Source organism: Leucoraja erinacea, chromosome 25 (genome assembly GCF_028641065.1).
Source record: "Leucoraja erinacea ecotype New England chromosome 25, Leri_hhj_1, whole genome shotgun sequence".
Taxonomy (NCBI): domain Eukaryota; kingdom Metazoa; phylum Chordata; class Chondrichthyes; order Rajiformes; family Rajidae; genus Leucoraja; species Leucoraja erinaceus.
Window position 1 is genome coordinate 7895971 of NC_073401.1, and position 12769 is coordinate 7908739.

General features: G+C 36.9%; 1 protein-coding gene across 1 annotated transcript in view; it reads left to right on the forward strand.

Moving 5' to 3' along the window:
- The window catches only part of rbm19 (RNA binding motif protein 19), a 216902-nt gene that overhangs the window by 150499 nt on the left and 53634 nt on the right, over positions 1 to 12769 (forward strand). Inside the window, 1 exon segment of the mRNA XM_055655605.1 lies at positions 3085 to 3176. Coding sequence (XP_055511580.1) covers positions 3085 to 3155 — 71 coding nt within the window. The 3' untranslated portion in view covers positions 3156 to 3176.

The following is a 12769-nucleotide window of genomic DNA, read 5'->3' on the forward strand; positions in this document are numbered from 1 at the left end:
AGCGCTGCAGCAAGTAAGAATTTCATTGTCCTATCTGGGACATATGACAATAAAACACTCTTGACTTGACTCTTGACTAATCCGATGATTCTTAACAGTCAATATTACCCAAAATAAATTTGACTTTTTGACAACCCCTGTATGTGAAAGGGCATAAAATTAATCAACTTAAAACTGCTAAAATGGTTACTGCCACTTCCCATGTTAATATCCATTGTTAACTTTTCCATCACCCTTTTCTTACTCATTCTGAGTAGCTAGAAGCTACAAATTAAAATGATAATGTGATAACATTGTAAGTTATACAATAGATTATATTACTAGACTCCAACTAGCATATAACACACAGTTAAGTAACACTCTGTTATAGTTTCAATAATAATTTGATGAACAAGGCATTTAATTAATTACAAATATCTATTTTTGATTACTTTGTCCAATTTTATAGATGTCTTGAGTATCAAAACATTGTACAAACTGTTGAATTTTCATTAACATTTGCTATCCATTTTGCTCCATATGTTCTTTCCTAATTTTCATCCTTTTTTTATACTTACCTTTGCTATCTTTAAAATTGTTTACTATATCTTCATTCATACCATTGAGTTAAATTGCATTGCTTTCAAAATCCGTTGTAATCACTGAAACATTACATTTTCATCAAAGATGGCACACCATAACATTCATTACCATATGGCATCGGAGCAGAATTAGACTTTTCAGCCCGTCAACTCTGCTCTGCCATTCAATTATGGCTGATCTGCATTTCCCTCTCAATCCAATGTCCCTGTCTTCTCCCCTAAACTGACATTCTTACTAATCAAGAATCTATCCATCTCTGCTTTAAATTACCCAATATCTTGGCCTCTACAGCTGTCTGTGCTGACGCATTCCACAGATTCACCACCATCTGGTTAAATAAATTCCTCCTTTTGTCCATTCTTTTATTCTGAGGAAGTGTGTTCTGGTTGTAGATTCTCCCATCACTGGAAACACCTTTTCCCCATACACGCTATATCACTCTCTGAAAATCCATCAGGCCTTTCATTATCGGGTAGATTTCAATGAGATGCTCTCCACATCCTTCTAAATTCCACGAGTAGAGACCCAAAGTCATCAAATGTTCCTCAATGTTAACACAATCATCTACTAGATCATTCTTGTAAGCCCCTTCTGAACCCCCTCCAAAGCCAGCACATCCTTCCTCGGATATGGGGGCCAAAATTGCTCACAATATTCCAAATGTGGCATCACCAGCGCCTGATAAAAGTCTCAGCATTACATCCTTGCCTTTATATTTTAATCTCCTCGAACTGAATGCTAGCATTGCATTTGCTTTCCTTATCGCTGACTCAACCTATAAATTAACCTGTTGGGAATCCTGCACAAGCACTCCCAAGTCCCTTTGCACCTCCAATTTCTGAATTCTCTCTGCATGTAGAAAGTAGTCTATGCCTATATTCCTAGTACTAAAGTACACACTTTGCAACACTATATTCCATCTGCCACCTCTTTACCCACTCTCTCAACCTGTCTAACTCCTTCTGCAGCCTCCCTACTTCCTCAACACTACCTGGCCCTCCACATATCTTCGTATCATCCGCAAACTTGGCCACTAAGCTATTAGTAATTATTTGTGCATGAACAAGATAAAAACAATTCCCAGCATGTGACATGCAATGACTGTTAAGTCTTTTAAGAATTTGACTTTTAAAGATAGGAACACATTGTTAATCCAAATGATATATCTTTACGTAATTCCCAATTATTGTTAACTGAATAAATTAAGAAAACCTCCTCTTTTTAAATGGAAATCACATCTGATCATCCTTTTTCTAAAATAAAACCTACCTGTACTTCAAAACCCTGCATGTTTCTATAAGTAAACTTTTTATTCTGTATCAAAAAAAAGTAGTAAATTCTGATTAAATCTTTCTCAAGCTCTACTGTCTGCCTCACCTCTGAGAAAAGGTTCCTATAGCAGCAGTACATGCTGGAAATTGCTTTTATCTTGTTCACACACACATAATTACTGACTGCTTGCAAGAGTAGTATTGCTAGTTGGTTTTGAATGCTGGAACTGGAAGGTTTGTATTAAAAACTGAAGCCTTTTGCTTTGCAGTATCCATTGCATCAAATGAATTAGGTGAGAATACTAGCCATAAATGGAAACATAAGATTAAGAATAATATGTCTATACAGTTCTTGCATTTTAGTTAGCATTGACTTTGTGTCTCATTTAATAAAAACTTAATGATTTATTGGGTTAAAAAAAAAGTTGGACATGATTTATGCATCATATTATCAACATACAGTAATATGTGCAGTGTTGCGTATGTGCATATATACAGCAATATGTGTGCATTATTTTACCTTTTAACGTAGTGGCTTATTTACTTATTTTAGAAATTCAGTTATATAAAGGAAAATTAATTTATTCATAATTTGTGTTTACTAATTGGAAGTGTAACAAATGGGGAAACTAAATGCCATTTATAAATGATCTGAATCTTTTTAAGATTCTTCACAATATTATTCCAAATAAGATGTTGTGATGGTTGTATGTAATTAATTACAAAAGTGCCTGCATAATTTTACAATTTAAAAATAGGAGCATCATAACCAATTAATACCTTTATCTTAAGAATTTCTCAAAAATGACCCGCATACTGAAGCTGCCCTTGAACAATGAGAAACCTAGTTGTATGTATTTAATTTTCATTTCTTTCCTTCACCTTAAAATTTAAATCTATCATTGTGCCCTAGCATTAATAGCCATTGGTTTAATCAGTCGCTCATCTGCAGGAGCATGCCAGTCTATTGTTGGTGTTAATGATGTAAATGATAGACAGTTCATGCTTTGCTGCTTACTGTTCTATTTCTAGGCATCCCACTATTACTACTCCCCAAATCCAATTTCCCAGCCTATTGTATGGAAGGCCTATTTATTACTGCTGAGCAAATGAGATTCAAGAAATGGGGGTGTGGGGGCTAATCAAATTTAATTATTGCATATTGATTGTCTTCAAATTCATATCTTCTATTAAATTCTCTTTATTCTTTCTGTGTGTTCATTCACAATAGATTCACCAAATAAGAAGAAACGGGTCGAAATCCTGGATGAAATTATGGATGATGTGGAAGGAAAAGATTAATCACTATTTATCCTTTTGAAAGTAGGTATAGTTTTATTCTATATTTTATTTCAAAATCATTCTGCAGTTACATAGAGTGCATATAATTAGAAGTAAATGTTCACTCTTCGACATTAAAATGACTTTTTGCTATACCGTGTACATAAGACTAGATTTATAAACATAAATGCAACATTAAGCAATTTGTCTTTTTTTAAGGATGGAGATGTAGAATTTGGCCTGCCTTCACTATTTTGTTTATAACTCCCAAAGAAATGACGAAAACTGGCCTTTGAAGGTTTTAGTTAACTTGCTACTAAAGCTGGTGAAGAAGTATAATATAGTGATTTTTGATGTTTTGCTAATGGGCCATAACTTGCTAATGCTGGGCATTCAGTCACATCTGTCATTAGTTATATTTATTCTTGCACGTTAAGGTTTTTTAAATTCTTGGATGGCAGATGCTAAAAGTGCAGGTGTTACTGGCTGCATCTCCTGTACGGTCAGATTTATAAAATTGGAAAATGAATAGCACAACACCAAAAAAGGTGCAAATGATTTGTGCAAATTCAATGCCGAATCAGGTACAGAAAATAAAAGTAAGGGGAATATAGAGTTAACAGAGCGTGGAAAAAATGCTTACCAGGAAGAATTATGTTTAAATTGTATTGAGCATAAATTTGCCTTTTCATACAAATACATTTTCAGCACCAAAACAAAAAATAACTATAGCTTGTTACTGCTTGTTATTAAGGGTTCTGAGCCTGCAATGGACCAAACTTGACTATCTACGGTGAACTTATTTTATATCTATTGTGCCTTTCGAGGAACTTAATTCCTTCAGGAATAAGCCAAACAGCAAGATTCCTTTTACACAAAACTAATGGTGCAGCAACAGAACTTAAATAGCAGCTTTGTTTTCTTTTTGTTTAACTACACATCTGTTCCTTGCCTGAAGTTGTAGCATTTGCAAATAGAGTAGCTGGTGCCATTACCCATGCTGTTATTTTGACAGGAATATTCAACTGTTAACAATGTGTTTTTGAAAAGAAAAATGACCATCTACTCTTTTGGGATCTATAACTGTTTAAAATAAATGAAAATAATTGGTGCCAATGACAACAACAAGAGTATACAGTAAAGTTATTGTAATGTAATTGATGGGCCTAAGCTAGTGCCTTGTCAATTTGTAAAAAAATGAATTGGAGGTATTGAATATCTGAAATAAGAACAGAAAATGCTGGAACTATTCTGTGGCGCAGACAGGATTTGTTGAATATATAATTATATGTTTACAGTATGATATGATATGCACTGATATTTTGAATTGGATTATAGCAATGGTCCAAAATTTCCAGGGTCCGCACTTGCCATTCTGTCGACTTGTAGGTTTGTGCTTATCCAGAGAAGATCTTCTAGTGATTAAATTGGTTCATAACGCAAGCTTTGACTAGACCATCCCATATAAATGTACATGGGCTTGCCAGTTTTCAAAACTGAGAGTGTGAATATTTGTGGATATCTCCAAAGACAAACTAGTATGCATTTCCATTCTACCATTGCAGTTAATTTGAAGATAAAATGGACAAATATGTCATGTTTTTCTTTTTATATGATTGAAACATTTGCTTAGTTCTCTTTTATTTTTAAACAAACATAAGTACTGCTAGTAGGCACAATATACTGTTTTACTTCAGCACTAGAAAAACCTGTATTTGATCTTTCCCGCGGAGTGATCTGCACAATTAGAAGAGTTGATGGTTTGTCACATCAGGCGATATGTCTGACATGAAATCAATATTCAACTGAAGTTTAGCCTGTACCTGATTCTATAAAATAATTCAAATGAAACTAAAACTTTTTTCCTGCAATAAGGATTTATTAAAAATGTTATATAGACAATGAATGACCCCCATCTATCCGATTAATATGTCAAACTTGCATGTGTTTGCAAACTTGTCTTCTCTTTGTATATGTTTGTGTCATGTATACATTATCCATCTCACACAGAACAGTGCTGCATAGACATAGACTCTTCAGCCCACAAGATAGTCACAAAATGCTGGAGTAACTCAGCCCACAAGTCCGTGCCGAAATATGAAGTCAAGACCAACTCTTATATCCATGCATATAATTCATATCCCTCCACTCCCTGCACATTCATGTACCTATCCACCAGTCTCTTGGAGATACCAAGCAGATACGATGTGGAATACTATCGTATCTGCCTCCGCCACCACACCCAGCAGCGCGTCCCAGGTACCCAGCTCCCTCTGGGTAACAATTCCTGCTCCGCATATCTTCTTTAAACTTTACCCTATCTCACTTTATAGCTGTGCCCTCTAATATTTGATATTTACAGTATCTCAGCATGCCATGTTTTTCCTATTGTCATTTTCAATGTGGTTGTCTTCCACATAGTTGCCGATCCCCAATTCCAAAATATTTGCGTTGCATTATATTATCTGGATGCTTTTCACAAACTTTATACTGAATTTTGGTTAAAAAAAATGCAAGTACATTTTTTCAGATTTGATTTATTTATATTAAGTAGCAACTAAACATAATCCATAAAAGGCCATATGATCCTTGGTAGGAACTGCTGCCTAGGGCAGCCACTTACATTCCCCATTCTCATGAACTTGTACAGATGCAGAAACCCAAATCCCGTGGTGCAGGTGTGCAGAGTTGCAATGCCCTGAGCACTGGCAGAGACTTGAATAAAATAGAGGGAAAATATGGGTGGGCCAGAAAAAGCTCTGTTGCATTTCTCCTTTGGAAGCCTATCAGCTGGCAAAGTCACACCTACCTGTCAAAGTTTCTCAGTGGCTTTGAAGTTAGCTTCTAACGTCTACTTGAATTAAATAATTAAAATATTTTAAAGTGATTATTTTTCTAATGAAGGACAAAAATTAAAAAATGTAAGACTTTCAAATAATTAACATTATGAAACAAAACAAATAATTTAAAAAATGTAGCACTATAACCTTGGCTTCTTCTTAACAATGCTGGTAATCACCATACAAGCAATTGAGTGGTGCTCTGCTCATATACCAGGTCCGACCTGGCAGATTCACCAGTGTAAATGTTGAGGTATCTAAACAAGCTGTTTCGTAGCTGGTGGCGTTCATGAGGTGCCCAGCAGCAGCAGCAGCAGCAGCAGCAGCAGCAAGCTTACTGACATCATGTTAAGCAGTGCCATTAGTTCCATGTAGTCAAGCTGGTAATTCCTGGCAGAATTCAGGCCAAGATCATTGAGCGGGGAACATAAAATTTAGCAAAAGGAACATGTAAGAGAAAACTGTGATGCAGGTATGGAATGTAAAATAAACCCAAAATAGATTCAGAGGCAAAAAATAATTTATTTGCTTAAATTTAAAGATGAATTTTTATTCAAGCTACTCCTTCACATTTGAAAAAGCTCACTTAATTACTTCCTTTTAAAAATCATGAATCATTCTTTATATCAGTGTAACTTAAGAAATTAATTTAATGAGACTTCTGGAAAGGCAAAACACAGTTTAACAAGAACAGCAACCTTGAATTGACCTATTAGGGATCTATGAGCCACCCAGAAAGTATTTCAAAAGCTAAGTTCTTCTTCATTTCATGGAACAAAAAATCATTTGTTGGAAGAGAGAACTGAAAATTATTTTCTTCCTTTATGTGTATCTGGGATGAATATGGATTTACTATATTGGACTCTATCATACACTAAACATTATTCCCTTTGTACTGTATCTGTACACTATGGACAGGTTGATTGTATTTATGGTCTTTTTGCTGACTGGATAACACACAACAAAAAAAGCTTTTTACTGCACCTTGGTACAGGTAAAAATAACGTAAACTATCAACTACTAGCTATTGATTATTCAAACTTGTACTTTCCATAGACACCAATCATGCAAAATTTAATTTTGCCCAGAGCAGATTACACTGCTCTGGCCATTCATTTCTAGATGAAATCAGGCCAATCGTGAAACTGGGACGTACTTGTATATGCTTTTCGGTCCGTGCTCCTGACTACTAGTATCAGACGCTCACTGATGATATCACACGTCTTGTCGATGTGATTTGGAATACAAAGTTTGACACTGCAATCATATTGCAACATCTGAATCGACCAGAAATAATACGTTGAAATGGTTTATTGCTATTTGGCTGACATCCCAAAGCCTGACTCGGCAATTTCAAAACTGGTGGAAGACAGTTTGGACACCGTAGCTGGGAGTACACCTCGATGAATTGTAAACTCCCTGGTTTGTAGGACAGTGCTAATGTACAGGGTGATCAATAGTCAGTGCAGACTCGGTAGGCCGAAGGGCCTCTTTCCTCGCTGTATCTCTAAGCTAAAATAAACGAAAATAAAGATGTTCAGCACCCAGCACTATGGGCAGCATGGACCTTGGGTACAAGACTATCTTCTACATCGGGTACTATCCACACCTGCATGTTTTTCAACTACAACAGTTGAGTCCAGATACGATGAGACTCATATGTACGATATAGTCCACTTGATCTCCTTGAGATAGGATTGTGGTGTCTACATCGTTCTGGGAATGCCCTGCAGTACTTTGAGGACAACTACAGAGACTTCATTGGTGTGTGCATCATGCCACTCAGTCTTGAACAATATGGACAGAAGACAGTGCCAGAGGAAGAGCAGCAAGGAGCACTGGAACTGACCCATAGGAGCAAGTAGACCAAAGGAAAAAGACTACTCGGCTGCTGGCTCTGGAAAGTATCCACAATTTCATCTCTCAGCCAAATCGAAGGAAAGATTACCATCACAAGCAACAAAGGAGTAAAAATGGGAAGGTTCTCCGAAAGAGCTTACAAAATCATACAACCCAATGCAAGCCAGTTATTGCCACCAAAATAGTATATCGATAACCAGGTGGTGAGTCCAAATGGCACTAACTTCTGCACTTATTTTGAATGTTACACATGAGTCATTGAGTCCCTGTTCCGTGACTTAAATTGCTGCATCTTTGTGCTGCTTTATGATTGGCACCTTGCGTAAAGAACTGGGATCAGTAAGATGCTCTCCACACTGCAAGTGTAAAGAATGTGTGGAGAACATATATCTTGTGAGGACATGATTTTCCATTGTGATGATTCCCACTGCTGGGGAAGATTGCAAGAATCAGAGCCTGCCAGGTGACCTTGGCAGATCTCCTGGTCCTGTTGACATTCCTTGGACCTTCCCCTGGCATACATCTCATGGACTTGCATATCACCTTGAGTGAATGTGCATTGTTTCTCCCTTTCTTGCAGCCTCCCTGTTCTCCTTGGCAGCCATAAATATCTGGTTGACTCCCAATGAAACGCAGGTCTGCATACACGCAGCAGCTCAGCTGCCGAGAATGTTTATCTCGAGTGCCCTATGACCTGAGCATGCGCAGTTGAAATACCAAACTCGCTTATTCTACCAACCTCATGGCCATTTACACAGAAATTTTCTGGAAGAACATCAGTTTTTCTTCAAGTCAATAATCTCATCTATAGCTGGTTTCCATCACACACAAATTATACCTGTTTTGTTAGTGCATTAATACATTCAATATTGCCACTCGTGTTTTTCCTGAATCTATCTTCAGTCACAAAAACTGATGCTGATGAAGTAATGATAAATGAACTTAATTTTATTATAAATATATTCGAGTCTTGACTTGAGACACAAGAACCAAAACAGTTAAAATTTTAATTACATGAAGGAAAAGGTTATTTTTCATAAAAATACTTAATTGCAGCATTGTTTTTAATGCAAAAGCAGTTTGCAAAAGTGACAAGTGTGATAAGAGGCCTCTGACATGCATCAACCTAGGTTTTTGAAACTGACCTGTCAATCTAGGTTTCAGCACAGGTCTCATGGTAGAACAATGAAAACGTGGTGTAGATTTACACTTGTTGTGCAGCGAAAGAAGTGCTCCCACATTTATTTTGTCCCTGCACACCACACCACCATTTCAATCTGCTGTGGGTTTCAGTTTTACGTGGTGGTGCACTGTTGGAAATTTTCAGTCTCCGGTTCAATAAGAAAATGATTTGAACATAAGAGCAAGAACATAACATTGGGCTTGCCGATGTAGAGAAATTGACACCTGGAACAGCAGATACAGTAGATGAGGTTGGAGGAGGTGCAAGTGAACCTCTGCATCGCCTGGAAAGACTGTTTGGGTCCGTGGATGGAGTCGAGGGGGGAGGTAAAGTGACAGGTATTGCATCTTCTGCGGTTGCAGGAGAAAGTACTTTTGTCAAGACAGTCTACCATTAGACGTCCCAAGGAGTTCAGCAACACAGATCTGTTTATTGAAATTCCACAGCATTTGCTCAGGTGGATCAATTCCCAAATCCTGCAATAAGTTATACCAGGAATGTAGGGCCATAGGGAAGAAAAGAAAGACTGTTTTTTTTTTCCAGTAGTGGTCGGTTATTTTTTTCATGTGAGGCAGAACAGCTGCCATTTCACTAATAGTCAAGATAGAGGTTTTCACACAAATGTGATGAGCTCTGAAATCTCAAGTTTCCTGAAAGGTACTGGCCACTGATTTCCAATAGTAAACTCCCATAATGTGTCAGTAGTTATATTATGGCAGTTTTGATAGTGGATTGTGCCCATCAGACCTACCCTATATGTCCTACCCAGAGTTATTTCAGTATTTCTATGCTTGAATTTTTGTAATGTTATTTACATTCATAAGTAATGTTATTTACATCCTGAAGGCCCCACACTGAGTGCTGTATCACCAGCAGGACTGGAATCAGCTTTCTTGAGATTGTTGCCTTAAAAAACAAACCAGTAGAAATGTGACCACCGGTTCCAGCATAATCTTGACTTTAATTTGATGTTAAGTGGCTGACTTTTTCTTTTCTCATAAAAGGCACTCCCGGTAAACTTTCACTGCCAAGTTCAATAAAAAGAAAGCTAGATGGACACAAGCAGGAGTATGTTATTCAGTCTCTTATACCTATGTCATTGTTCAGTTTGATTTTGGCTGTTCTGCAGGTTAACTTGTCCACAGTCTTTTATAATCTTACCGAGCAATTTATTAGACCAGACCTTGCCAATAAAGTTTGATGATTCTGTTTTGCTGATGCTTGTAGTTGTCAGCGAACATGGGCAGTTAGTTGCTGACAGAAAATTCCACTGAATATTCGGCCATCATACCATATGCATAATTCTGATGAGCCAGCAAATTTTGTGACTCGAGCGTAAATGCAGAAGTTCTAAACTTTCCCACTAAGCTCTGCCAATCGTTTCCTGGCTGCATGCCATCACTGTTCCTTGCAAGGAGTTTAACAATAAGGCAGAAGCTTGCTCTACTTCACTATCACTTATACTACTCTTAGACCCTGTGCCTAGATAGACTTGGAGCAGGAGCGTTAAGTTCATTTATTTGAATAGTGATTGTAAAATATGAGTGAAAATGTGAATTGTTATAAATTTTAATTATTTGTGCTTTTCCTGTTTTTAATGATTTAAGTGTCTTTGTCTTTTAGTCTGTTTATTTTTAGATTGTTAATACATTTTGAATGCTTTTGGAATGTTACAAGGCATTAACAACCTCAAATTTGGTGGCAAGATTTTTATTGGCAACTTGACCTCAAATTGCCTCGTGCAAATGGCCCCCGACTAGCTTTGACGGAAGACCAACTTGGAGGTGGAGATTTGCTTTCTGTCAAAACTAGCGTTGCATTTAATTTAGAAACATAAATGTTAAGAAACTAATTTTACATGATTAAAATCTTATAAACAATTATTAAAACTACATGAAATAATTTAAAAGCTAACCCAAAGCACACTTAGTAAATCAAAACAATTTACTTTCCTTTTTGCCCTATTATCTGCAGAGCTTGAATACCCATTGAAATCAACCTGGTAATTCTCCAATGCAATCCTTGGAAATTGCCAGATGGGGAGTCCTACAGCAACCCTGTTATAATTACAACAAATCTGTTATAATGTTTAAACTCGAGGGACTTTGTCCGTAACCACGAGGTTCAACCAGCGGCTTCCAATGGTCCGTAAGACATAGGAACAGAATTAAGCCATTTGGTCCGTCAAGTCTTCCTCGCCATCCCATCATGGCTAATCTATTTTTCCCACTTAATCCCATTCTTCTGCCTTCTCCCTGTAACGTTCGATGGCTTTACTAATATCTGCTTTAAAAATACCCAATGACTTGGCCTCCACCGCCGTCTGTGGTAAGGAATTCCACCCTCTGGCTGAAGAAATTCTTCCTTATCTCCTTTCCAAAGTTTTGTCGAATTATTCTAAGGCTTTGCCCTCCGGTCCTTCAGGGGAGGCCTTGTTCTACGTCTTCTGATTATACCAGTTCAATGGTAGACAAAAATGCTGGAGAAACTCAGCGGGTGCAGCAGCGAAGGAAATAGGCAACGTTTCGGGCCGAAACCCTTCTTCGCTCCATGGATGCTGCTGCACACGCTGAGTTTCTCCAGCATTTTTGTCTCTCTACTATCTATGCCAGTTCAATGCCGTGTTACCATTCAGGATTTGGGCACTTGTCCATATCTGGCCAGAGATGTCAGTCTTCAGATCTGTAGAGAATGAGATCAGGGAATGAGCAAGCTCAGTGAAACCTTGGACTACCTGTGGGCTTCTGCAGGCTAATTAATCGAAATGAATGCAGGAATGTTGAAAGGAAACTTAACACCTATGATTTCAACTTTAATTGTATGTTAGGAAGTTGCTTCAATAAATAATATTGTGCATAACACAATGAAATGTGTTTTTTTTTCCTTAATGCAACTACAAGCACATTACAGTTGTCAAAAAAATCACACCTGAATTTCCTTTTCCTCAAAGAATCCATGTGGAGAAATAGAATGAAATCACTGAGTAACCTCTGAATACGAAAGGAAATTGATCACGTGACAGAATCTAATGAGTCATTTAAACCTTTTTTTGTTAAGCTGTTAATGAGTATTAGGATGTACAGTCCATATAAAGTTATATCTAACAATGGGATCTGTTTCTGCTCAGTTCAAAATCTCTGGATGGTTTATTTTTATACATATGTGGAATTTTTTTAATATGTTATGGCTGGAATTTCTATACTGAAAGCAATTTGCTCTCTTGCCGTAAACACACTGTTGGGCCCTAGGAGTCGGATGGACTTCTTTTAAAGTTATTCCCTCATGAGTATTAGGGATGTGGATTCTACTTATTGTACAGCAAGCTTGTTTGCACCCTCGCTTTTTTAGAAATGGCTGCATTTGCTTTCAAATGTGGATCCTCTATATACTAAACTCATCGGTACACTTGAATAAAATAAGTGTTCATTATTCACTGGCTCGTGCTCATACTTATATATTTTCATAGATAATGCAGAGTAATTACTCATTCATGACAAATGGTCCTCTGCATATTTAAAAAGAATGGTGAAAATACACCTACAAAAGTGAGGCAATTAAAAAAGAGATGTGAGAATTCATGAATTATTTTGCATTTTAAGTCATTCTGAACAAGCTGTAAGAGTATGGTTCAACTCTGCTTGAAAAATACATTTAAGGTTACTGAATTTTGAAAGGTGTTAGTAGAGTTAATTTAAATTTGTCATAATTTAAGGACACAAACTTGAACTTGTTTTAAGTATTTAAGCATTTGT